The sequence below is a fragment of the Pezoporus wallicus genome, unplaced genomic scaffold (genome assembly GCF_028554395.1).
Source record: "Pezoporus wallicus isolate ANWC-B61680 ecotype Strahan unplaced genomic scaffold, APGP_CSIRO_Pwel_v1 contig_3817, whole genome shotgun sequence".
Taxonomy (NCBI): domain Eukaryota; kingdom Metazoa; phylum Chordata; class Aves; order Psittaciformes; family Psittacidae; genus Pezoporus; species Pezoporus wallicus.
This window is the reverse complement of record NW_026635157.1, coordinates 8947301-8975096: the sequence shown is the minus strand read 5'-3', so window position 1 is coordinate 8975096 and position 27796 is coordinate 8947301. Positions and strand designations below refer to the sequence as shown.

The 27796-nt window shown below is 38.6% G+C and overlaps 1 protein-coding gene across 16 annotated transcripts in view; it reads left to right on the top strand.

Annotated features, from left to right (window-relative positions):
* The window catches only part of EYA4 (EYA transcriptional coactivator and phosphatase 4), a 150564-nt gene that overhangs the window by 73408 nt on the left and 49360 nt on the right, over positions 1-27796 (top strand). For 7 of the 16 annotated variants that reach the window (XR_008972041.1, XR_008972042.1, XM_057408116.1 and 4 more), the window contains exons 3-5: positions 1131-1180; positions 25507-25631; positions 26829-26912. Coding sequence is in view for 14 of the 16 variants with exons in the window: in XM_057408116.1 (XP_057264099.1) it covers positions 1131-1180; positions 25507-25631; positions 26829-26912 (259 nt within the window). In the remaining 2 variants the exon portion in view is untranslated. The remainder of the gene's footprint in view (positions 1-1130; positions 1181-25506; positions 25632-26828; positions 26913-27796) is intronic. The other 9 variants (XM_057408219.1, XM_057408182.1, XM_057408192.1 and 6 more) reach the window with 2 other exon arrangements.

Below are 27796 nucleotides of genomic sequence, written 5' to 3'. Positions count from 1 at the left end.
CTCAGACATCTATGAGTTGTGCTGCATGGCATTCAGCTGAAGTATTTAGGGAAAATACTTAGCATTAGCCTAATTCTTTTTCTGTTGGAGTTGGTGAGTGCTTTGCAAATGACTTCAATAGAAGTGAGTTACAGTTGCAATTTTTTTGTTTGAAATGCTTTTAAAGTAGCAAAATGACATAGAAGTCATGATGAAAAGTATTAACAAAAATTGTCATTGGACACTTAAAAAGAATATGGGAATGTTCTTTATATTGTGTCAGTCACATCAAGGGAGTCTGAGTGACTAGGATGTTTCTAGGTAGCTTTAAACAATGGAGTTTTGAAATCTCCCACACAGCCCTGGATTCTGCATTAGCGCGCAATTGAGGAAAGTGTTTTTTTCTCTGCTGAAAGTACAAGAAATATATATTTCCAAAGGGTACAATTAAATTTTTGCGGGATACCTTGAAGATCCCAAGGAGATACCTAGTCTGCAAGAGGACATTTTTCTCTTTTTATTTGAAAGTGTTGGATTTTTTTCCAGCTTTAATTAGCCTACAGCAATGTATTGTAAAGATTAAATTGGGAGTTGAAATACCTTTTATGAAATGATATATTGGAATTATGGGTGAAAATGGGTGTATGTGTTCATTGATGCAATAGGAAAATACAGTTAACGTACAGTTAGCAGATTCACAAAATGAAAATTAACGTATGACTTATTTAGCTAATGTTGCGCTTTGACCCAGAATCTGGTGTTTATTATTGTGAGCTTTAGCAGGAAACAGAAGCTTTATCAATTGGGAAAACATTTCTTCACTGAGCTGAGAACAGTATGGCTTTCTCGTTTCGAAGTGGGGAACCTGATTCTTTGGTTTCTTTGTTCCCAGTTAGACTACTCCCAAGCTATTTTAGCCGAACATTTTACATACTAATGGAGCCTGGGGAAGTGTAGTTGGCAGCTGTTCACGGGATAATAATGAAACACACTGTTTAGTACTGCATACTGCTGCTCTAAAATGTGGGAAGTATTTTATAGAGATCATGGTGAACAGAGCTGGATCTACTTTAAGCGCTGTAAGTGCGTGAACTGTGAGCAAGGAAGTTGTGTTTCAAGTGAAAGTAACTGGCACTCATTTGCTTTTGCAGGTAAAGAAACCGTGTACAGAGTCAGATGCTTCAGAGCCACAGAAACCCAGGTATGGTACAAGAGGGCAAACACTGACTCACTGCAGCGTGGTGGCAGGTCGCGAGGCAGAACTCTGCTGCAGCTCCATAGCAGCAAGAGCATGAGAGACATATTTTATGAAGGATGGATGGATGGATCAATTTTAATTGATTTCACTCTGGAAAGGGTTTTTCCCCCCCTTTTTCCCAGTTAAAGGTGAGGGCTATCATCTAGGTTTTCGAAGTTTGGCTGGTGCCATAGCACTGAATTGTCACTCTCATTTAAAAAAAAAACACAAACTATTAAATAGTGTAGGGAAATCTGTGTAATCAAATCTCGCTTTCTTTTTTTATCCCTTTTCTGCATACCTGAGTCTTGAAGTTTATGGATAATGTAGTTTATTTTCAGTGTCAGCAATTCAGTCTTTATGGGGGCAAATCCAACTTTATCAAAACTTCTTAGTTTTCACTTATAAAAACATGCCTCTATGTTCGTAAGTTGGGACAAGGCCATACATTAAAAAGAAACTTTACAAACATGGTCTTTCTTAATTTCATGTACATTGGTAAAAGGAAATGGATTTACCTTCCCTGTTTTCCACATATATATATGTGCATGGATAAAGTTGAGCAGGTGAAGTAGTAATTAGTTTAGATTTGCCATTAAGGATACATCTGGCTGTTAATTAGTAAGATATTGAGCTACAACATATTACTTTCTTCAGTTTCCAGTGGTTTGCAATGCTTTTTGTCTGTCTTCATCTTGCTTTTGTTTAGAAGACCTATTTCAGTTTCACTGAAACTCAGATGCTTTAACTGTGAGTGGAGAGCCCCAAAACAAATCTGACATCACACTAACATTGTGATTAAAGCTCAGAAATGCAAAGTAATACAAGGTTTGCCTCCCAATCCCATCCTTCACCATGTATTTGTGCCTCTGTTGCAGTACGACCCTCTGGGTGTCACCTGCAATGTCCAAGGCCAATATAGTATCTATGGCTTGAGCTGTGCTGTGAACCATCTGAATTTCTTTGGTTAGCTTATGTCAATTGTTATCACAGCCTTTCGTTTAGTTCTCTAAGAACTACGTGTATATAAGGGAATACAAAATTTGATGTCCAGGTGCACTTCCAGTGAAGTCAATAGCAGTTTTGCCCTGGACTTCAGTGGAGTCATATTTTGCCTGTCAGTCCTTGTTTAATAACTTCTAAATGAAAAAATGTATCTGCTGTGCTGCTGCTTTGGATTAAAATTTTTTATAAGGGGCAAGCTCTTTCCAAATACTTTGATGACATGGAGAATGTTAATTTAGCAAAACACTTGTGCATGTGCATAGATTTAAATGTCTTGCTTGTGCAAATAAGACTGGTTTATCTCAGGTCTTTAAAAATTATGGGGTCCATAGTTTGACTAATTTCATCAGAGTATGATATTGCAACAAACCTGAGGACCCGGAATACAATGTACTGTCATTATTTCTGCATATCGTAGAATCATAGAATCAACTAGGTTGGAAAAGACCTTTAAGGTCATAAAGTCCAACTGTTATCCCAGGACCGCCAAGTCCAGCACTAAATGTTTACATATCAAAGTGAGAAACACTATTTTGAACATCTCCTTTCCATTATCCTTTTAAGCAGGGGATATTATCAGACATCATATATAATAGTTATAACTGAACTAAGCCCTCTCAGAGTAGCTCCACAAGGGAAAAAGAGAAAATAGAGTTTCATAGAATGTTCTCAAATTCAGAATCCTGACATATGGGCTTCTACCAGTTATAAGTGTTAAGGAAACACTGAAATCCCAATCACAATTAGTTAGGAAAATCCTTTTACAAATTCTTTCATAGTCAGTTTGTGGATATTATAAGCTGTAGTTAAATTCTTCATACCAACTCTGAGGAATAGGTTACTTTTTTCCTCCTGAGTGCTAAAGGGAACCCAGATTGCAAATAGTCAACCTGGATGCTAAATCTGGTAGTTTATTTTTTTTTTTAGGGTGTGTTTTCAAGCAAAGATGCTTTTCATGTTGAGCGTCACAGCCACAGTCTGAGGCTATGTCAGATACAGTTGGAATTAATGTTCCTGAACTGAGTCGGTGCAGTACTGTGCATACAGCCTGCAATGGGATTGTTTTTTAGTCAGATCCGAATCTGTGATTTGACTTCAGTTTTGCGGAGTAATGCCTGTCAGAGCGTTGTCTGGAGCGGCGCTAGAGGGCACCGCGCGGCACGCAAAACTTGAGAGCCTGGAGCAAGGTAATTCTTCTCTAAACAAGGCTTAAGTGAAAACATTGCACATAAAATGAAACATCAGCACAAAAATGAATGCTGGAGACACACAGCCTTACAGAATAGCTCCTGGCTTGGGACCTAAGGCCAATATCATTCATTTATTTAGCTAGCTTTATAGTCTGTTGGTTTTGGATTTGAAACTATTACAATAAATGCAGATGGAAAGTGTTTTTACAGTAGGGAAGTAATTAAATTGGGTGTGGGAACTTTGTCAGGAGAATTCTTGGAGTGACATGTGTGTATCAGCAGATTCTTTGTCTTGCTTGGCCTTGGTTTGTCTTTTAGAAAGAAACATTCAAACTGCAGATGTGACTAGTAAATTTCTTTTTAAGGGTATTTACTGGTCTATGCAGTATATCAAAAAATGTGTTCCGGAAGTATCCAGCTATGCATGCAGTAAAAATCAACCTTGCCAGCTCTTATTTATAGAAAATGGTTATATCAACAGACAGGTAAACTGCACAGAGAGGGAACCGTAGTTAATTGAAGTCATGGTGGATAGGTGAATTGTTAACACAAAAGGAAATATGCATAACTTTTCAGTATCTCTGTCACAAATTTTGATTCAGAATTGATTCTGTCTTACAAATTCTGTCAAACATTCTTGGGAGTTATTTACCAAACCCCTTTGAACTGGTTGTGCTTTTATTCCCAGGTGTTTAGTTATTATCCCTAAATGGTGGTATTATACTGAATCTTGGTGGTTTTGTGCCTGTGTCAATATTAGGGCATTTTTTCTTCATAATTTTGTAATAAAAATCAAATTCACCCTCAAGTCTGGATAGCCCTCCAGTCATGCAAAATGCTTACACCTTCCTGGACCTGATGGTGTGTGAGGCAGAGGCAGTAAACAGTTGGGACTTGCCAGCTGTCTTACTGCAGGTCTGGATGAGACAGGCAACATGCATTGGTGGTGGTCCAGCATGCTGGCCCTACATCAAATTCACTAGTGAGTTTAGGAAGATAAATTCTTGTGTGCAGAGCCTATAAACATACATTGCTATTAATTTTATTGTATGATGGATATATGTTCAAATGGTACAAATGGTTCAAATGGTACAAATGAGGGCCTATAGGGATGCTGGGGAGGGACTCTTCATTAGGGACTGTAGTGACAGGACAAGGGATAACGGGTTAAAATTTAAACAGGGAAAGTTTAGATTGGATATAAGGAGGAAATTCTTTCCTGTTAGGGTGGTGAGGCACTGGAATGGATTGCCCAGTGAGGTTGTGAGTGCTCCATCCCTGGTAGTGTTCAAGGCCAGGTTGGATGAAGCCTTGGGTGAGATGGTTTAGTGTGAGGTGTCCCTGCCCATGGTAGGGGGGTTGGAACTAGATGATCTTAAGGTCCTTTCCAACTCTAACTATTCTATGATTCTATGATTCTGTGAAATTCCAAGCATGCTGAATGGCTCCAGCATGAAATTTAATGTTGTACAAGAATTGCTGAAATCTAGTAGATTTACCTTGTTTGCAGTTATTAATGAGCTCCCTTTTTATATGGATAATTAAATAAGCCATTTTAATTCCAATTTTTGTTACCTGAAAATTTGCAAACTACACTTATAGCCTCACTCCTCTCCCTCCCCCCCCTTAATGTGGAAAAGAGTTAAACACTAGAATTATATGTGATTCTGAATTCTAGTAAAATGATAAATACCAAGTTCCAGACTCCTGCTTACACACAGCTACAGCATGTTCGCTTCAGCCATGTATCCCAGGGCAGGATCTTTCTTTACAACAACAGGCTGCTCCATAAGTACATGTCTGCTACCCCCAAATCCTCCTTCCCTTTCCCACCAGGCCTGCCAGAGGCTCTGCTGTAAGACCAGAGTCACATCAGGAATTGAGATCTGACAATAAATACAGGATTTCTGGGCCATAAAATGAAACACGGAGGAGAGAAATGAGGGAAATGAGAGGAAGTCCCTGCAAATTGAAATTTTGCATGGTCTTCTGCTGCTTCTTCAAAGTCCACTGACTGCAGAGGGGGCGTATTTACCCTCAGGATAGAAGAGTCTGCAGAAGAATGAGAAGATTTTCCTGACAGCTGAGACAGAGTTTCATTTTTTTTCCTGGAAAATGGCCATACATTTCATATACTTTCACTCTTTAAACCATAATCTTTATATTATGAAGATGATATCTATGGGGGAAAAAGGGAAAACTTGAAATTTCTGACAAATATTTTTTGTAAGCTTGGGATGAAAATTAGCTGACTAACTTGTGAAAATATATAGTGGTGCCAAACAGACATCACTTTTGTATTCACAGAAAGGAAATGGGCCTTTGTATTGGTAAGTTAAAAGCAGGTCCTACGGAGTAAGCCCTCTATTCTGGTTGAATAATTTTTGCTGTAAAGCTGTGGATCTACTATCTCAAGCTGTATCCATTCTTCCTGTCTTGTCTTTTCCTTTATATACTTTTTCTTTATTATTTCTAAAAACAAAAGAAAGAGAAAACAAGCCACTCTTCAGCAAATCCTCTCTTTTAATGCTTTATTAGATGCTTTAAGAAGAGTGTATTCAGAGCCATTATAGCTATTGCATTAGTACCAGCTAGACAAAGTTCCTGTGTATTACTAAACTACATACTCACTGGTGATGATCACTGGTAAGTACTGAATCATATGTACAGACACAGTTGCCAGATAAACAGGCTGTCCGAAAGAGCACAGAGGGACTTTTTAATGTGTTTAAAAAAGTCTCCAATATTTCAATTTAATATGGGTTTCAATGAGGCTTTTAGTGTAGATTACAGCTGTTCATCAGATGATTGCTGTCCTCTTCTTCCACACCCACACTGCTTAGAAGTGCACCGGATAGTAAGATTTAAAAGATGAATTGCTATTTCTGTTTCTTCATCTTAAAAGTCTTTCTTAAAACTTCTGAATGAGAAATAGACTTTCACATTCTCTCACTGGTCTCATTTCAATGGTTTTATCTCATTCAGGATGTAGAGTGCGTGTACATATCCAGAGACAATTACTGTCATTAACGTATTCGCAAGTAAATAAATGGTATTAAATGTCAGTGAGAGCTACCACGGTTTTCATATTCAGTTACTTGACCATGGTTTGTTTTCTCTTCAATTTGGGGACACCGTTGTGAGTGCAATGTTCACTATACTTACTGTATCTGCGCTACTCTAATACTACATGAGTGCACTACTGAACAGAGATCCATGGCCATCTGTATGTTTAACAAAAATGGAAAGGAAAATAACATGTATCTTCTGCATCTTATGCTAGACAGCAGATCTTCAAAACTATCTAATTCTTAGCAGTTTGTACTGTGTAAAATACCCCTGAGATTTCTTTTTCACTGACTAATTCGCTCAACAAACCCTTTGCAGTCTTATCTCAGGGTGATGATAATAATACTTGATTCTTTCAGTCATGTATTGGCTTTATTTTAGTATCATGTAATTATCTATATTTACCAGATCTAACATTGTAACTTCTCCATCCAAACCCAAGCTTTACTGGCATCTGACAGATTCTGTGATGAAGCTGTCATGCCTTTCCCATGATAGTTTGAACACAGTTGACCCTCTGCATACCAGTTCTCCATACCATACTAGGAGAGTGAGACCAGCACTACCTTCACATTCATTTGCAGTTCAAGAGAGAAACAAGTAGTTGTTACGTGGTGAAGAGGAGCTTTACAATTGAGCTGCCAAGCAAGAAAAGCAAGCAATACCTACAGAAATTGTCATTAAGGCTACAGCATTTATAACAGAAAAACAAAACATAGTATTAGTTGTGGAGTAAAAATGGGGAAGCTCAGACTACCAAGCTTTCATGTGTTGTTTTGTCACATTACACTCCCTCATTTGTTTCTCATCCCCATTTAAAAAGATTTTTTAGAAGGTAAGGGTTTGTTGTCCGTGAGCCATACATAGTTTATCTTGACTAGAGGATAATTTAAATGATTTTCTGAGTCAGGAGTAGCGTAGCTCCAATGTTTCTCACACTAAAGAATCTGTGGATAAATGGGCTTCATTTAACGAAATGAGATATTGAGAGGACTCTGATGTAGACTCTGAAGGTGAGATTAATCTCATGCTGAAGTAGATGTGTAAAGTAGGCACTTCTGAGATGCCGTTTATGTGATGTTTCTGTTGATTGTGAAGCCAGCGTACTGTGTACCTCTTCTCCTAAGCAACCATGCAGACTCCACCAGAAATCACCTGTTGCACTGCTGATTTATTACACGAAGACCAGCTACTTACACAGTGTGAGAATTTGGAGTGGAATGGAAGCATTTAGTCTGATTTTACAGATTCCGCTTTTCTGCAACACTGTTCATTTCCAGAAGGGAATATATGCAAAAATATTTTTCTCTAGCCAGGAAAAAACACTTTGTGACTAACTGCTAGTATTTCAACTTTGCTATGAAAAGACTGAGTAAATAAAGTTGAAATTGAAAGATTGCCACCAGTAATTCTGGAAACTTCAAGATAAAATCCAGTTAACATGAGGGATAGTATGTTTGTTATAGTATAACGTTCATGTCACTGAGGCCACTATAGTTAAAAACACTTCACCTAAGAGAAAATGTTTGGCAGGATCATGCCCAGACTTTTCAGTCAGGACAGTGGTTGGCAAAAAAGGAATCACAATTTTCCAATATTAAAATAACTACATTGTGGAGTAAGATTTCTCATAAAGGCTGCATTCTGGGACACACAGGCTTAGCCTGAGAGAGAATGTTTTATACAAATCTGCTACTTATTAAGGGTTTGGTGCACTTACTTAGACTGCATGACTTGTAGGCAGTTGGAGTCAAATCAGAATAACATAGTAAAATGACTGTGCAGATACATCTAACTGAATGACATACAGCATCCACGACAATTGCACGACAGTTGCTACAAAGAGTATGTTGCCTTGCTATCCACGTTTTATTTTCAGGCATGTACTTTTCAGGCAGCATAAGTCCTTCCTATTTTTAGAGCTGGCTCTGTGGTATCTCTCTGCCTGCTCTATGCTGGTGTTCTCATTTGTTAACTTTAGAAACTCAGTCTTCTGATTACCAAAGGCTATTGAAGCTGGTCACTGTCTGCCCATTGGTTTTTGTTGGCTCTGGATCAAGCCCCCAAAGAGTTCTAAAAATATATATGATATGTTTACAGAAATTACAATAACCTATTTAGAGTACAAACACATGGTAACTGATGACATCATAGGGGAGTATTTGAATGGTTTATATTAACAGATCCCTGTGGCTTTAACAATATAATTAATGTATTTTTTATGCTTAAGGTCTGTTACAAATTCCTGGGTTTTTTGTTAACATCATGAGTAACATATTTTCTGTTATATTATTAATAATTCCTCTGTATGTTCCGAAGCCAGATCATGTCAGTGTTAAGATTTGCATTAACCTGAATCAGTGTTGGGTCAGACTTTGAAATAAGTGAAAGCAGCAAAACCCAGGAAGTTTTGAACACTTTTTGGAAGTTTATATCACCTTATTAAAAAAAACAACAAACAAAACAAAAAATTAGATAAGCAAGATTTTAACAGAAGTATTTGTAGAAGTAATTTGGGTGTTTGGATTTACCCTTAAGTGTCTGTACATAGTCTTTTTGTCCAACATCACATACTGTGAAAGATAAGACCTTTCTAGGATAGATTTGTGCTATTGGGATGCAAGAAGCAACCACCACTAATGATTTAAAGCCTATTTCAAAAATAGAAGAAAATCAAATGCTTCTGCAAATGAGATAAAGATCTCTGAGAAAAACATGCTACTCTAACAGTTCTCAGTTTAATGTTATCTGTTGGTGGGAATATGGCCTATTTATGAGAAAGAGTAGATAATACAAAATAATATGCAAGTGCCTGCTGGAGTCTATTAATTTAAATTTAAAGGATTTATTTTATTTGCATCCCATTAGAAACAGGCTGGCATTCCTGTTTGCTTAGGTGTATTTTGAAAATGATTAAAATCATATTGAATAATGGCTTAAACCACCTCTACTCTTAAAATATTTAATGATTGCTTATTTTTTCCTAGTTTTCACTCAACAAATCAAAGATATAGGCATTAAAAAGTAGTTGATATTTTACATACTTATTCACTGTATATAGCCTTATGTCTTAAATATCTTAAGTAAACGTCCAAAACATTAAGCTGTTATGAAAACCTTTCCACTTGGTACAAGTATTATGTATTTCTTAGAGTATGGATTAAACCAGGGTATCCTGTAACCAGCACACATAAATCTAGTCCCTTTTGCTATCCTAGACTGAGCTCTCTGAAAATTTCCCATTGTCTTGAGTAATTACCAGCTTACCCACTACTATTACACGAACAAAGGTGGCATCTGCCAGGATATTGCTATGTACCTGTCTCTGTCCATGCCTTCCACATGTCTTTCTTCAGAGAAAGGAAGTTTTCTTATGTGAATGTTTATGGCTAATTGTGAGGAGGACTGGAACCACCCCATATATTTTTATAATTAATAGTTTTGACATAATTGTGAATTCCAAAGTGCCTTTTTGAGCCTGTGAATTTCCAAAGTGATTTTTGGGCCTGCTTAAGGGTGCAAGTTATTCAGCAGGCCCCAGCCATGAAAACACCCTCACATCATAGGCAATGGGATGAGGAGTGCCTTTCAATCTAAATGCATGTTAGTGCACTTTATAAGGTCTGGGAAAAGCTTGCAAAAATAAAACTCTGGAGCTGCATCAATAAGTATTAATGGTGGTTCAGTACCAAGAGAACCACAAATTACTAAAACCAGAAAAGAGGCTAGTGAAGAACTGAAGAGAACAAAGGTTTCCAAAATTTCATGTATAAGGAGCACACTAAAACCAACTTGTTCACAGTAATAGCTTTCCACAAGAAATGGCAACCTGTAAGCAAAAGTGGACACAGGCAATTTAACATGACTATTATAATTAAAGATTCTTGAAAGCGCATTGAAATAATCAATCTAATCCAATAGTCAGTATTTCAGAACAACTGGTTAGGAGCACAGGTACAGCAGTGCGTGATGCAGTTCTTCCATCCATATCTCTGACCCCCTTTATTATTCCTTTTATACATGGGTGCTGTTGCATAGCATAACTTGGGCAACTACAGCTATTTTTGCACCAGGCAGAAATTATGACAATATATGTTCTACTGTCTTTACTAGTTGATAAACAGATGGCAGAATGTAACATACATGTTGACAGCAGCAGTTAAATGCAATTTTGAGTCCATTTGCAATTCTATTGTCACTCTTCCCCATCCACTTTCTCGAGTTGGAGCTGCGGGTGTATGGAGGGATCAGGACTGGAGCTGTCCCAGGGCTTAGCATGCACTTGGTTGTTACTCATCTATTTTGGATGGATCAGATACCAGTGCAGGTGGGTGGGCAATGTCCTCCCCACCTGCCTGTGACAGTCTGCTTCTGTCAGAACTTGGTGTGAGCACATTAAGCCTGAGCTATAACCAGTTGCATGTAAGTTCACTTTTATGTCTGTTCTTCATGCTGCATTATAGACCAGCCAGCGTTCATTAGAAAGTGCTCTTGGATTGCCAGCAGTTCCAAGATATCAGTCTGGCAGTCACTGGGCTGCCTGAAATGAATTTCTGTGTGAAGTGAGTATATTGCAAAGTGGGTAGGCAAAGTCCAAGTGACTGACTTTTAAAAGACAAGCATTCATTATACTTCCCTTTCCTGCTCTGTTCTTCCTCCTTCTACACACTTCCTCCCACATTTTGACTACTTCTGTTGATCTGCTAAGTCATGGTACTTTTTAGTATGCACCTAGTCTTCCTGAATTTCAAAGAGAGAAGGAGTGCATGTATTTCTGTACTAATAAATGTAGCAATCAGAATTTAATATTTTTTAGCCTTCAATAATGTCTTGGGTAAATACTGGTTTTGAGTAAAAGGATATAACCTAAGATTATACCTGCAAGTATTTTTACTTAATCCAGTAGTTTCTTAGAGTCTTGTCCTAATTCTGAACTGGATTTTGATCCATGAAATGACAGTGTTGGTTCTTCAAGTGCAGCACATGTAATTACAATGAGAAGGAGCTCTGTTTCTTTCTTTCCTCGTTGGTCTATCTTTTGCTCTGTCATATCACATTACAGCAGTACATAGGAGAGCTAATTCACACTCTCTTCCAGCTTCTTTGACCTCTTGGATACTCCAAATATATTTTACCATTGGTGAGTTGGAATAGTAAAAGTACTTGGTTCTACCTACTTTGCACTTCAAATCCACTTGAATAGATTCCTACAAGAATGCAGACATTAAAAAAAACTGTCCCTTTAGATCCAAATCCCCTGTTCTGAGACTGGTACAGTTAATTTTTAAATATTTTTAAGTGAAATTTCTTGGCTAGGTATTTTGCAACTTCTTCAGACATGTTTTAAATATCATCAGTATATGTACTTGATAAGCATTTAAACTAACACCATGCAGTTAATATGCTGTGCTAGTATTTAACATGCCAAAAATCACCTCTGCCATCCTACTTATTGGTCCCTAAAAAGAAAATGTAGGAAACAAGAATAGAATGAACAACAAAAAAAATCATATAAAAAGAGACCACATGCAAATAAACTAATTGCAAGTTTGCTTTTTGCTTTCTAACATCTGCATCTGCCACACATCACACACATGCATGTTAAAACTGTTTTACTTTTTGTATCAGACATGGTCTCTATGTTAAGGTAGCTTTATCAGGGAGTTATTCTGTGCCTCAGCTCTCTCCACACATGGCTTGGTCTGAGCACCAGTCGTTGTCCTCCTCTGGGAGCGCAAGTCAGAGGATCCAGATGACAAGTAGAGAAAAGAGCCTCCACCCTAAGCAGCATCTGGCTCTTTGGCAGATTTGTCAAGCACTTCTGCTAATGGGTTTGGATTTGCCCAGGGGTCTTTTATGTGGTTACATTGCAGATGGTCTGTCTGTTCTATCTGCTCCTTTTGAATGTTTTTATTGAAAAAAAAAAAAAGGGCAAAAACTTTCATCTGATCCTCAGAATTTACACACTCCTTTCTAGCTGATAAGCCTCTTTATAGGTCCCATCAGATGCCTGTGCAGGCTCTTTTCTGTTAGAAATCACAAAGCTTTCCATATATCCAAATGTGTGCCTTGAGTTCTGTTGGCAATTCACGGACTTAGTTCTCCAGTTTAGCTGCCAAGTGGTATAATTTTCTGTGATATGAGCCCATATTATTGTAAAATTTCTTTGGGAATTACTTTATGTAGTTTGTAAAGCAGAGGTAACTTTACCTTCCCTTGAAGCATGAAATATACGTGCCTTCCACTAGCCATCCACCTTTGAAAACCTAAGTTCAAATCTAGATTTGGGTAAATGTGAAAATGATTATCATGGTCTCAGTCTAATTCATAGGGGATTCTTGTCTGCCTTTTAAGAGAGGCCCAGGACTGAAGTAGCAAGTCTATGGGAAGGTATGTTTGGCACATCTATGGAGAAAGGCATATGTAGTGCCCAAATAAATAAAACAATTCCAGGGATCAGCTTTTTAGCAGAATTATTTCTTGTGTGGTGCAAGCGCAGAAGAGGGCAGAGAGTGAGAACGTCTTGTTTGGTCTATTTAATTTTAGTACTATTTCAATTTACAACTGAATCTCTGTCACTTTAATTTTTAAGGGGTTTGGGGATTTTATTTGCTTTTCAGTGTAGAAGTAACTGGCAGGTGACTAGGCATAAGATCATGTTTTATTCCTATGTTATTTCAGGCTTATGTCTTCTTTTCCTTCTAATTATATAGATTAAATTAAATAGAAAAAGACCTCAAAAACCTATGCTCTCAAAGATGCAGTGCTTTCCATGACTTTCTCAAAATAGCACCTGAGAAGCATATTCATCCCCCTTAGCACATGTTTCATAACAGTAATATTTCAAAATTTGCTGAGAAACAAAAATAATTGAATTATTAAAAAAAAATAACAAAACATGTTATTATTAATATCTCCTACCCTAGTGCCCTGTTCCTCAAACCAGGTTCTTGACCACTGGGAACCTGTGCTAAAAGTTATCTTATGTCCACAGTGCAGATGTGTGTGAACTTAAAAAACAACAGCATTGTGGGGTTGGTTTCCTTCTGCCCTGCATTTTCCTCAGGACTTGGGCAGAAGTGGATATTTAATGATTTTTAAAGGCTAGGCAGTATGTCAAAAGTCACAGTGAGGTCAAACCATTTGGTGTAAGGCAGGCTTTTAGAAGAGGGAGCTATAAAGGGCAGTTTCCACCAGGCAGGCTGTTTTCCACTTCTGCCTTGTACAGGGACAGTGAGGGAATGGTGTTGTGGCTCTGCCCGTGCCCTAGTCCTGTGGCTGAGCCTGGACAGGCAGGTATCCCCCTGCCTAGCTGGGATATCAGCATGCTGGCTGAGTTGGAAGTGTTACAGGTTTGCAGCTGGTACCTGCTTCCTGTGGCTCAAGGGGATAATTCAAGAGAGACTGTGCCCCAGAGTCCTCAGCAACACATATTTATTGACTCTTAGAAAAATCACCTACTTCACCCCAAATTAAATACCTACATAAAAACTGTGTGTATGCTTTAAGTCTCAAATTATAAAATAACTTGGGGAAATCAAACAGTAAAGCAAAACAAAATGTAGTGATTTGGTATCAGTTGTAAAGGGCAGACAGCGTGAGTACATTTATCAGGCATGATTCTCTGTCTTGCTCAGGATAGTAGAAATTGTTTTGAATGTAATTAATTACTAAAAGTGAATGCAATACTCTCCCAGTTCTTTCAGGTGTACAGGTAATAAAGTATCCTGGACTTAATAAGAATGATCAGATGCTGAATTAGTTAAAGCATCGGGAAGTGAGAAAATTGCATATATTTATTTTATATCTGAAACCTAGCTCATTGTTGTGACTGTTATTAGGGAACAGAAATAATTACTTTTGATACAAACTGTTTTGGAGCCAAACATAGTGTGCTCAGTGTGAGGTAAATTGCAGAATATTTGTCTTGGGAGCCCAGGTTCAGATCAGGTTTAACTTTTAGTGGGACTTTCACTGTTAAAAGTGAGATGGGTTAATCCTTCCCATGTTAAGATTGCTTGCCAGTAACTCTCTGTATTCTAGAGTTAAAAACAAACAAGCAAATGAACAAACAAAACCCCCAGGTAATCATAGAATAGTTAGGGTTGGAAAGGACCTTAAGATCATCAAGTTCCAGCCCCCTTGCTACATTCACAATTTCCTTGGGCAACCCATTCCAGTGCCTCACCACCCTAACAGGAAAGAATTTCCTCCTTATATCCAATCTAAACTTCCCCTGTTTAAGTTTTAACCCGTTATCCCTTGTCCTGTCACTACAGTCCCTAACGAAGAGTCCCTCCCCAGCATCCCTATAGGCCCCCTTCAGATACTGGAAGGCTGCTATGAGGTCTCCACGCAGCCTTCTCTTCTCCAGGCTGAACAGCCCCAACTTTCTCAGCCTGTCTTCATATGGGAGGTGCTCCAGCCCCCTGATCATCCTTGTGTCCCTTCTCTGGACCTGTTCCAACAGTTCCATGTCCTTTTTATGTTGAGGACACCAGAACTGCACACAATACTCCAGGTGAGGTCTCACAAGAGCAGAGTAGAGGGGCAGGATCACCTCCTTCGACCTGCTGGTTGCGCTGCTTTTGATGCAGCCCAGGATACGGTTGGCTTTCTGGCCTGCGAGCTCACACTGCTGGCTCATGTTCATTTTCTCATTGACCAACACCCCCAAGTCCTTCTCTGCAGGGCTGCTCTGAATCTCTTTTCTTCCCAACCTGTAGCTGTGCCTGAGATTGCCCCAACCCAGGTGTAGGACCTTGCACTTGGCATGGTTAAACTTCATGAGGTTGGCATCAGCCCACATCACAAGTGTGTCAGGGTCCCTCTGGATGGCATTCCTTCCCTCCAGCATATCAACCGAACCACACAGCTTGGTGTCATCGGCAAACTTGCTGAGGGCACACTCTATCCCACTGTCCATGTCAGTGGCAAAGATGTTGAACAAGACCGGTCCCAACACCGATCCCTGAGGGACACCACTCGTTACTGGTCTCCAGCCGGACATTGAGCCGCTGACCACAACTCTTTTCGTGCGGCCATCCAGCCAGTTCTTTATCCACCGAGTGGTATATTAAAAAAAAAAAAAAAAAATCTCTTTCCTCGGGGCTTTCTGCACCCACCTCAGCACAGTCTCAAAGAGGACTTCTTCAGAGTCCACCGTGATCTCTGAGTTCAAGAGCCAGTCCCTGACCAGGTGGAACAGCAGCGTGTAGAACTCCTCGTCCTGGATAACTCTGTAGAAGCTCCTCCTGATCATGTCCTGCGCTTTGAGGGCCAGCTGGTTCAAGGATTACATGTGCGAGAGGCTGTGAACCACCACGCAGTTGGAGAGGTTCAGCTTCTTCAGGAACTCCCCAAAGAACTCCTTCAGCCAGGTCAGGAGGAACCTGTCCGTCATCTCCAGCACCTCGTGCACGTTCCTGGGGCTGACGCGGATGGTGCCGGTGTACATGAACCCCATGACAGCCTCCACAGTGTCGGGGCCGCCCTCTGAGCTCCACTTCCACATCTCCACGCTGCCCGAGCGCGAATCTGCGAAGCTACCCGAGAGCAGGGGGGTTGAAGTACTCGGTGGTGGCGACCAGCATGGAGCTGTGCGCCCGGTACTCGCGGGCCGGGCTGGGCTGGGCTGCCCGTCGCCGAACGCCAGGGTGATATCGCAGTAGAGGCCGTGGCGGCGCTGCTCGTTCTATCGCCACGCCAGGCTGGAGCAGTGCGCGGGGCAACCGAACTCCTCTGCCTCGGCCTCCACCTCCCCTCCCGCCCGGGCCTGGCTGCAGCTGAGGGAAGGCCACAGCCACCACCATCTTGTCCGACATGCACAGGGCGCGAGCAATATTAAGAATGTTTGCATTAACATGTGAAGCTTGAATAGAACATGAAAACTACAAGGTTTTGGCAGTTCCTGTGTTCTGCCTGATGTGTCATCATAACTCATTCTTTCTGGAGCTGGATGAAGATTTTGCAAGGGCCCTGTACTGGTGGTTAGAGAAATTACAGCACACCTGAAAGAGCTTCTTTTCCCTTGGTCGGTCCCTGATGGAAAAGAGCCACGTGCTAGGACTCTGAAATTCCTATAAGATTTTTCAGATGGAACTCAGAGCAGTTCTGCAGAAGTTGTGGCATGGGAGGGAAGGCCACAGGCTTGTTGTTTGCATGTCAGCCATCCCCGCAGAAATGTTTGTTATTTGTTTGTGACACAGCTCATCATGTTGTAAGAACCACAGAATTTGCAAGTGCCAGTCACATCTGGGAGTGATCAGAAGTGGAAATGGGAGCTGTTGGGTGGACTGCTCTTTGAAAATGTGGCCCTGTGATCCAGGGACTTGCATTTAGACCGTATGTATCTGTAAACTGGTATTCTGCAGTTCATGTGAATTGGGTAGTTGACAGCTCATTGTGGAATGACAGTGTCATTATTGCTTTTGATTTATTTAAATGATCACATAATGACTCAAAAACTACTTTAGTCACCTTTTTTTAAGTAGCAGGTTAAACATGACTTTAATCTCCTCTGTACCTTTATATGTTTTCTGTTCACAGCAGGACTAGGAACCATGCAGTGCAGCCTGTGGGCTGCATGCCTGAGCTTGTGGCAGTGTGGGGAATATGCCAGTACCCAAGGTGTGGCATGGGATCATTGCCACTGTGCTAGGCATGGGTTTGGTGTGTGCCAGCTGGTGCCTGTCAGGCATGCTCCAATACAGCCCAGTTTCAGGATGGACCAGCCTGTACCTGGGCTAAGAGAACTGAGCTCCCTTCTGTTATCTCTGCTATTCCATCAATCCCTGATCCTTGGCACTTCTTAGATTAGATATTCTCCATCTGGCTCCTGGAGTGGTTTTCTCCAACCAGCTTCTTTTTTTCTTTGAGGAGACGAGAAATACCTGTTCAGACACCACATTACCTCTTTCTAGATACTTCCTCCAGTGTCTGGAGCATACACCCAGAGCTAAAACCGTATCACATCAAACCTGTGGCTGTCACAATTCAGATAGCCCAGAAAAGAGATCTCAAAGCCTGGGATCCAGCTGGCCAGAAGGTATTGCTCTGCATAGCTTTGCTTTTTTGTGTGTGCATCAGTTTATTACATCAGAATATAATAGTTTCCTATATAAAACTATACTTTGTCTTTATCAAATCAAACCAATCCCAAACTGCGGAGTGGGGAAGTGAGGTGGAAGGGAGCCATATGGAAAAAAGGCTTCCCATTATCTACCTTTTCAGTGACAGCCTGCCTGTTTTGCTAGTGTAGACCTGTGTCTTGTAACTGAAGAAATCTCCTGAGCAACAAGAGGGTGAGCTGGAAGTTTATGCTGAGATAAATAATTTAATGTGTTCCCCACCCTTTTTTGGTCTTGATTTTTATCTGTTCATTTTAATACTTACTACATGTCTAAAAGGAGAATCCAGAAATGGCTTCTAGAAATTATTCTATGCTTTATCCGCAAGTATGGAAATCCAAGTTAATTTTCCTTATCTTTTAATTGTGTCAGGGAAACAACATTGTTCCCAATGGCATTCATTCCCAATAAAAGTCAGAAAGCAGTGAAAAACTAATGTAATGTGGATTTGTGGCCAACTGAACTGCAGTAGAATAGACAGTTTTCTGTGGTTTTCTGGAAACCACATTGAATGACATTAAACTGAAATAAAATGTCTCAGTCAATCAGAAAGCAGAGAAACCATACAGTTACTGACTTTTAAGCAAATAATAGTTTTCAGCAATTATACAGCATGACAATCCAAGCTCTCTGAATTCATTGCTGTGTTTAGTCATCACCAGAGCAAACCTAACCTTTTCACCTTCATTTTATTCCTTAGGCAGGAAAAGAAAATGTCAGTTTTTCTTTTCCAGCAAAAATAAACTTGAATTTGTAAGCAATTATTTTTCACAGTATTTAGCCAGATTTTTTCACTAGACCCATGAAGAAGCAATCTATATAACCCTTTAAATAAACTAATATCCACTTGTTACTATACCAGTGGCCATGTGATAGAGTAACAAAAGCTGTGGCCTTTGCCATTTGCTCCTGCAGTTAGAAAAGAGGGAGGCATAGATTTAATGAAGACAAAAATTACCTGGCAACTTGGTGTCAGGAGATACAGAGAATCTGAAGGTGGCACAGGGTCAGAAAGGGAGGGTGGTAGCAAAAGTTTACCTGGGAAACAGTGAGTGGCACTGGGGAAGAAGCTGCAGTGCTGTTGAAACAAATGTCCTTTTTCTCTAGCTGTGAACATCACAAGGAAGCGCACTCCAGTGCTGGCCTTTGTCACCAAACCTGCTTGCCCACGTTCTCACCTGATCCCTCTCCACCAAGTGCATCCCAAGCACTGACACTGACTGCCTGTCAGACAGCTCCTTTAAAATAATACTGTCTGAATAAAGATCTTTTGTTCCTAGAATTAGTTTGAATAGCCAAGAGAAAGACAATAGTCATGAAAGAAAAAATGAGATACAGTCACAGCCAGTGCCACTTTATGTCCCAAAGAATCACCTAAGGAGTCCCATCCTCTCTAAGATAAGCAGTATTGTTGAGATCAAAATGGCTATTAAACAATATCAGGCATTTTTGAGTTTTCCTCAAATTATTGTTACTTTTTATTAGAAGGACCTTCTCCACAGTGCAGTTATTGCAGTCCCTGGCTAAAGGTTATTTCCCTGTGAGCTTAAAGTCATATTCTGGAAAGCTGCATGATGATATTCAAGCTTGTCATGAATCATCCATGTTCATAAGAAGCCTGGTATAGTCCTTACTGTACACTTAGAGTTCTACAAAGCTGAACCTCATGATATTTTTATTATTACCTATGTGATATCTTTTGACATAGAAAAACTCTAGTATTTTAATTCTTTGTTTCATTAAGGTTCTCTCTCTTTGATATCCTCTATCTGACATTGGTTGTAGGTTGACAGAGGAGAAGTATTTTTCTTGGAATATCAATGTGACATTAGTTTTGCTTTTCTCTTACTTCTTTAATATGAAAGTTGACACCCTACTTTCAAAACCATGAGAAATAGAAAATACACGTCTAGACTCTATCTTCCATCCCCAAATGGTTGCAAAATGTTTAGCACTTGTTTTCTGGATTGTTGAAGGAATAAAATAAAACTTGGAAGAGCATTTTGTGGTTTTGTCCCTATAACGTGGCAGTTTTTACTGCTTCTTAGCACTGTATCAGATCACTTTACAAGTTAAAAAATGAAGCCTCAAGGAGAGTGGAAAGGAGGTCTTGCTAGTGTCCAGCAGTATTATTTGTTTTTAACTCTCTGGCAAGCTCCCAGAACTCACATGGTGGAGAGGCATGCTTTTGTGAGCTTGTGCCTAGAATAGCGAAAGATCTGCTATTTTGGCCATCTATTAAACATGAGAAAAAGGAGGGGTTGATGAGCCTGGGAGAATAAGAGGGGCAGTCATCTCAATGGAAAAAAATTGTATCATTGTTTTGGTGTTTCTTCATTACCTTTTACAGTAGCAAAAAAAAAAATCACAAAGGCAGCGTAAAAGCACATGGGAAAGAAAACATTATTAACCTGCATTTTTTGGTTACTGTAATGATTCAAATTGTTACTCGTTTGAGGAGTGTTCTTAGGCTGTGTATTATGTTGCGTGTTTGTGGAAGTTGGAAAAGGTTTTTTGTGTATTCCTGTGTTTATTATATGTGTGTGTGTGGATATTTAGCACCAAAAAGTCATTAAAAGTTTGCATGTATCTGTGTGTTAACGTACATATATTTATACGCATGTGTATATTCTCTGGAAATCTGTCCATCATTCAGAATACCTCTCTCCCTTCTATCTTACTACACACTGGAGTCTTTGAGAACTGTTAAAGGATTGGTGTAACTTGTTCTTAATTGCATTATTTACCATTTGCGTAGGTGCAAGTAAACATGAAAAATCCTTTGCCTAACTATGAATGTAATGTCTAAAATACAGATTTCTAAAAATAACCTAGAAAAAAAACTCTGTAAATGTATCTCTTGTTATTGATTTAAACTTTGTTGCAAATTTCATGTAGATTTGATTTGACTGAAGAAATCTCTGTGTGTGCATCCATTCTGATTTTTGGTCAGAGTGGAAGGCTTGTATGAGCCAGTTCAGACCATGTATAAAAGAGAGGTGGGCTCACTACCCATGTTCAGAACATGGTTGAATGACCTGGCTAAAACAATTTCTGTGGGAAATGAAAAAAAAAAACACCCCACTTGTCTTCAAAACTGTAGCTGACCGGAGAGCTGAGCTGACAGCAGTAGGAAACAGATTTAGCGGCGTCTGAGCAACTCTGTTTTGAGCTTTCATATTGCTCTGAGAGTTAATTTTAAATAAAGGGAAATTCCATGTTTAATTTCAGAAGCTCCAAGATAGCTCACATCTTACTTGGGACAAGGTTTCAGGTTTCAGTGTAAAACTTTGGGATATGTAGGAACTGTTACAACAGGAGGGATATAAGAAAAGCAGGGGGAAAAGTAACCAGAGAGAATGTGCATTTTTTCCACAATGAAGTTTAGTAAAGATTCTGCTAAAGAAAATTATGTGGAGAATTTCCTATCAAATAATTTTTAAAAGAAAAATCCTTTAAAAACCTTTTAAATTGATTAATTTGTAAACTGAATAAAATTATACAATTTTAAATAGCCTTTAGCTAGTCCCTCTTTCAATTCTGTTTCATTTTGGATTTGCTGCCAATTCTGCACAGTGAGGAATCAGTATTTGTAAAATGTTCTGGTTAGGCTAGGATCTGAAATACTTATTTTCACATTAGAATATTTATTCTTTTATAAATCTTTGATAAATGGTTTCATACTTTCAGTCTAGTAAAAAAGTGAAATACAATAAAAGTAGATTATGTGGTAAAAAAGTTTATATTTTAAAATACGATCTCTTTAAAGAAGTAAATTATCTAAATATTATCTACCTGTAGAATTCATGGATAATCAATGGAGTTTTGAGTTTTGTAAGGACCCAGCCCTTAGTCCATGTTTATAGTAGTTTAATTGGAAATGCAAATGGAATAACAAAGTTATAACAGCTCAAGTTTTCTGGAAATAGATTTTAATTCTGACTCAGAAAAACAGAGCACAAATGTGATTGTAATGAAAAAAAAAAAAAACAGGAATCTTAAAAACACAACCCTAGAAGCAAGGTTTGACCTTTTAACTTTTAAAAAATGCAAGCAAAAGCTATACAGAAATACAGTGGTACACTTGTCAAATTGGGCAATCATAATTAACCATACTTAAACCTTCCTGTGCAAGGTTGGGTTATGATGCTGGGCTGTGCACTTTGGTGGTCTGGGGTGTATCACCAGATCTCTTTGGCTGCCTGTGTAAAGATGGAGTGGTGGGAATTTCTCTCTTTGGATGCTGTTCCTTAGCCAATTTCTGAACATAGGTTAACCCTTGAAAAGATGTCACTTCAGCTCAGGAAACAAAATGTGCTCTAAAGTAGAAGGTCCAGGATTCTTGTGCAGCCATCTTTTTGATACAAATGCTCTTCAATTTGATAGGATTGTTCACATCAAGGTTGGAGTTAAAGACCCCAGGGAGCTGGGAGACCGTTCTGTGAAATGGGACATTTTAGAGATTTTTCCAGTAAGCCTCTAAAATGATCCAGTTTTCAAGGACATAAAGCATAGCCAAAGCAGAATAAAAGGCAAAACATTTTGCCAGATTTCAGGATTTTGCTTAGGAGATTGAAATCCTTCTAATGTTATTCAAACAAAGAGTCAAGACAAAATGAAAACATCTTACCAAGTAATCCATTTCCTCTCAAAATTTATCATTTGCTACAACTTTGCATTTTAGTCAGTTACTGTAAAAAGTAGTTTAACACAGTGCAAGAGGGGGAAGACTAAATCTCAAACAGTTGCGTGCCTGGCAGAGGGGCAAAAAATGGAAAATAAAGTTGTACGATGTAGGTTTTTAAGCAGCTTTAACAGCAAGCTTTATTCTGTTTAAATTGAAATGCACTGCATTTACCAGAAAAGAGTCTTCAATAAATAGCTGCATAAATTTAGAAGTATTAATTGGTTCTTCAGAGATCACTCTTTTTGACTTTTTTTAGAGCAGGAAAACACATACTGAACCCAAACCTGCTTCTGATTAACTCGATGAAAGCAGGACTCTGATAAACATTTAGTTTGACAAAACGAATTCAAGATGTTGGAATTATTTCATCCATTTTATTAACCATTTTTCCTGAATCCTCCATTCACTGAAACTGTTAAGATTTTAGCAGGGCTGTTACATCTTCCCGGGAATTTTTAGGCTAAAGGTAAATCAAATACATCCAGAAATGTGAATTGAATGACATCTGTTACACAGAAGGTCACATGTGCACTTCAATAAATAAATCACATAGGAATATATTAAAACAATCCCCTTGCTTGTTCACACAGTATAGAGCACCCAGGATAAGTATAATGTATGCACATGGTCTTGTGAAACTTTTTGTTGGTTTGGATATCATTTTATCCTTACTAGACTTTCAGTAAGTGCAAGATGTCTTTTTCTCATTAAGAGAAAATGTAAATTTGTAAATGCACTACTTTCAAAAGGTATTAGTTCATTAATTTGCTGTGTCTGTGGACTGGGATACCATATGCTTTAGAAAACAAATGTAAGGCAAATAAAATACTTTTCTGCACAAAAGTTTTACTGCTGGTATGGATCAAAAACTATTCCTTTTACAAAGTTTGACTGCTTATATTCTTTGCCAAGCAAATGAGTCTCAGTGGATTTGATTTTCTGATGAACAAAATCTGATCCAAGTAAAGAAATCTGACTCATTTGAGTGTGAGAAGTGCTAAAGATGGATACTTCTTAAATACACTAGCTAGGTAAATCGACAGTTTTGCTTATGAAATGCTGAAGCATTTGCATCTGTGGCCATGATATATGTCTGTCTGAAAAGAAATTATTGTAATTTTTATGCTAAACAACAACAAAAAAAAGCACTTGTGAACTTTTTAAGCTGGAACTGCCCATTAGGTATTTGTGGGGAAATCGTATCGAACAGGAAATCATGACATTGAAACTGCTAAGTGAACACGTGGGGAGTATTACACTGTATGTGCAATGAAACACTGTTTATTTTGTGTAGTATTCTCCTGCTCCCTTAAACACATGCAAAATGGAAACTCACAGGCTTTTTTTAACCTTTAGCTGTTATCCTTGTACAGGAACTACTAAACAAAAACTGATGGACTTGTAAACCACTTGATTGCATTTTATTTCATTTAACACCGATCACATTTCCAGTAGACAATAAATACAGTGCACTGTTGACAAATTTATAGAAACGTGTGAACAATTAGGTAAACAAATCCAGGTCAAAGTAGTTCAGATCTCAGTTTATGCCTTTGCATTTCCTTGAATATGGCTATAAAATTCTTACCTGCCGTTGCATGGCTTCCTGAAATAGCAGTTTTCCCCTGCTCATCTAGACTGCTGCTGGGAGGCTGCCCTGACAGTGGAGTATCAGTGCATCTCAGCTTTGATTTGAGTGTTTACCAGAGTAAATGAGATTCTTTGATTCGTGTGCCTTTAGGTAAGGCCTTGATGCATTTTCCAGTGCATGGTGCTACATTTCCTGGGACATATTCAAGACATTAAAGCTCTGAATCTGTGTCTTGGGTTAAGTGAATGTAATGAGAGGCAAGCTAAAGCATCCAGGAGATCAATGGAATTTGGGGGAGATCTTTTCATTATGTGGGTTTTATTTCTTTTCCTTATCTTGAAGGAAGAAAATAGATTTAGACAACAGACCCGTATTTGATTGAAAGATGCTGGGGTTTGGAGAGGGGTTGGATGTTTTGGGTTGTTGTTTTTTTTTTTGTCCCAAGAGGAGAATGTGTGCAGCACGGAAGATAAGTAATTTCAAAGTGAAATGTGAAACTTGCAATACATATGTAAGATCTGGTTGTTGCATTAACAGTTTGCCACTGGTTTTCCTGGTCGGAATATAAATATACAGGAGCAGTTATTCTTATTTAACTATCCCAACTGCTCATCCCTTTCCTAGCCATTTCAGTCTTCTACAATGTAACTGGGTTTTCACAGCTCTGTAAGACAATCTTTCTGTTGGCCTTTGTAGTATACATATGGTAAAAAGTTCTCCTGTTGCAGATGGGCTGGCAACTTTGCTTATACATAGCAGAAATATTTCTTTGGGGAAAAAATCTGTGTAATTAATTCGTAAATGAAGCAAGGGATGGTCAAGCACTCACTGCAAATTGGATTGCAATTACCGGTCTAGCAAGAAATGCTCCTTGTCTACTTTGCCTGCATTGTCTGAGAAAGGCAGGTATGTTGTCACTGAATGAAAGCTTTCCACAGTCTCCCAGTACAATTATGACACTGAAATCCATTGCAGTCTAAAAACACTTGAAATTTTTCTAGTGTCCTAGAAATATCTCAGAAGAAAAAAGACACCAAGTAACTATTGAGAATATATGCTTCTGTAAGAGTGAAAAATCTTTCAGTACTGGTCATTCACATAGATGATCTGTTCCTATGTTTTGGTGTGGATGCAGTGACTGCTGGTAGATACAGATAACGGGAGACAGAAATTCCTATTCTGACATTTTGTGCAATAACTGGCTTTTTACTTAATTTCACTTAATTTTGTTTTCATCCAAGAAATGTCTCGTTTTTTCTCTAAGAAATACCTACATGCACGCATTTATCCATTTATCCCTCCAGGTGTCCATCTGTTTATACACTCTCCCTCGTACACATCGTTTACAAGCTTTTTGAGCAGTTTCATGAGCCTCTGTCATTTACTTCATAATATCTAAAAAGAAAGTGAATTATATGGGTGTTGTTGCTGTTCACATCAAATTATTAGCTAGTTTTGTTGGTTTGGTAAAGGGCAAAGATGACTTTTAAGGAACTTGTATTGACTTGTTAATCTGGCTGCATTAAATTCTCCAAGTAAAAAAAAGTGTCGTCAAAAAAGCAGATGATTACAGATAGAATCACAATGTGTTTAAATACTGTTCCCTTCTTCTTTAACAGGTCTATGGAAATGCAAGATCTAGCCAGTCCTCATAATCTTGTTGGAAGCAGTGATGCACCGGGTAGTTCCAAACTGGATAAACCTAATCTCAGTAGCACATCAGTTACAACAAATGGAACAGGAGGTAAGTATAAGACACTACTGGCACATTGAAAGTTTTGAGCTAGTTTTCAGTCATAACACATTTTTAAGCAGAAATTCAAGGATGAACATAAACACAGTGTAAGCACAACAGGAATTATGATAAGATGGCAGCCATACCAGTGTAAATCTACTAATTCCAGCAGCACTTTTTTGACTGACACCGGTTGAAGCAAGAGGCAGAACTGTGCAAAAGTGAAACAATTAAAATCTTGAAATGGTTGATTCAAACAAAGTATTAAAAGTTTGTTTAAACCTGCTAGTAACTTGAAACATACAATTTTCTACATAATACTTCAGTGCTGGGTAATAATTTACTCTTATACTCTGAGCTACACATATTTAGGTTAATTTACAATCTCTGTCAAAAGAAGTACATCAAAATCAGGCTTAGGTAATATTTTTACGTGATGAACATGCTAATTCCATTTCTTTGCAAACAATGAAAGTTTATTGTAAAGAGATTTTTAGGTTTTCCACAAAAGTAACTGATCATTACTGCTGTATCTGTTACTGTATGGACAGCACTACCACACAGCTACAACAGAGATGTTCCAGTGCTTTCAGATAACAGATTCTGCCTTAAGTGAATTGAATCAGTGGGAGACAGGGTACCAGATTCTGAGATGAAGTCCTGTTCTTGTTTGTGTCCATGAGAGAGAGACCGTGGATACAAGTCAAGCTAAAGTTTCAGACCTCTTTTTTTGGGTTGCGTATGTTTCTGTCTATTTTAACAGTTGGCACCAAGAAATTCTGTTTTTAGCTTGCTCTTTCTGTCCACAATATAAAGCTTTAATTTTTTTTTTTTTGCTTATTCCTATTAAAAAAAGGAAAAGTCAGTGTCACTAAAAAGTGCCTTTGAGTGTGGGAATAAGAAAGCTCTGAGGGAAGGGCTGAACCATTAAGGTTCAACGTATTTGTATTTTTAGATACAATCCTTATTCTGACATAAAAGGAAGGGAAAACTTCAGGCGTATCATTAACGAGCACCAATAACTAGATGCCTCTATATTATACTTGCATAAATAAACCAGTTAAAATAATACTCATAAAACCATACAATGCAGTTAAAAGACTTAGCTCAAATTTCAAAACCAACTTACTTGCCTTGAAGACTACTCACATACAACTGAACAGACATTGGGAGAATGAACTGCTGTTATACCATTCCTGTTCTCAGGAGACAACATGACTGTGTTAAATACTGCAGACTGGTTGCTGAGTTGCAGTACTCCCTCTTCTGCAACAAGTATGGGAGACTCTGGTACAGTGCATGCGTGTGCTGGTGTGCCTTCGTGACTGCTGTGTAACATCTCTCTTGGTTTGCTCTGTTCGTTTGTTATATGGTTTGAATATTTTCATAGCGTTCTTTTCTCCCCCCTTTTTTTTCCACCCCTTCTCAGAGGCATTTCCCACAGCCAGAAAACTGGTAGGAAGTTGCAATAAATGGTTATCTTACCATACTTTGAAAGTCATTTGGTGACAAAGGACAATTTAACCCACTTAAAATCAGCTTAACTATCTACATGCTCTGAGAAACTGGAAGAGCCCCATGGTGATCAACATTGCTGGGAACTGCCAGCAGTCAGCATTGCTGGAAGTCAGACCAATGGGTTTTCCACAGAATGCCCAGGTTTTTTTCTTTAATTTTTAGGTAAAACATTGATTGATTACTTGAGCACAAATGAAGGTTGACATTATTGTTACTACTCCTCCTCTTTCATGATTAATTATTGCTTATGTCTAGTGTGCTACTATATGTAACTTGCCACTTTACAAACATCTGGCCAAATTTTCCAAGCTGTTGTTTTCATTCGTGAGGTTCTGGTCATGTATTATTAATTTTTATCAGTTATAATGATTAATCATTATATACATGACACTGTTGCAGTACATACAGGATTAGCTATAGATGGAACCATTCATCATTATGACCCTCTACAGGCTGTTACACAGGTGCTTAAACTTGTGCAGGTTAGACTAAAGTTAGAAAGATCTCAAACACTTTCCCTCCGAATTAGCTTGCCACTTGTAAGCCACATATACAGAGAGAATTTACACCCAAAAAAAGTTCAGACTTGAACACAAAAGATAGTTTGCATTAGAATAATCAATTTCTTGTGAATGCTTCTGCTCAGTTATGAGAGT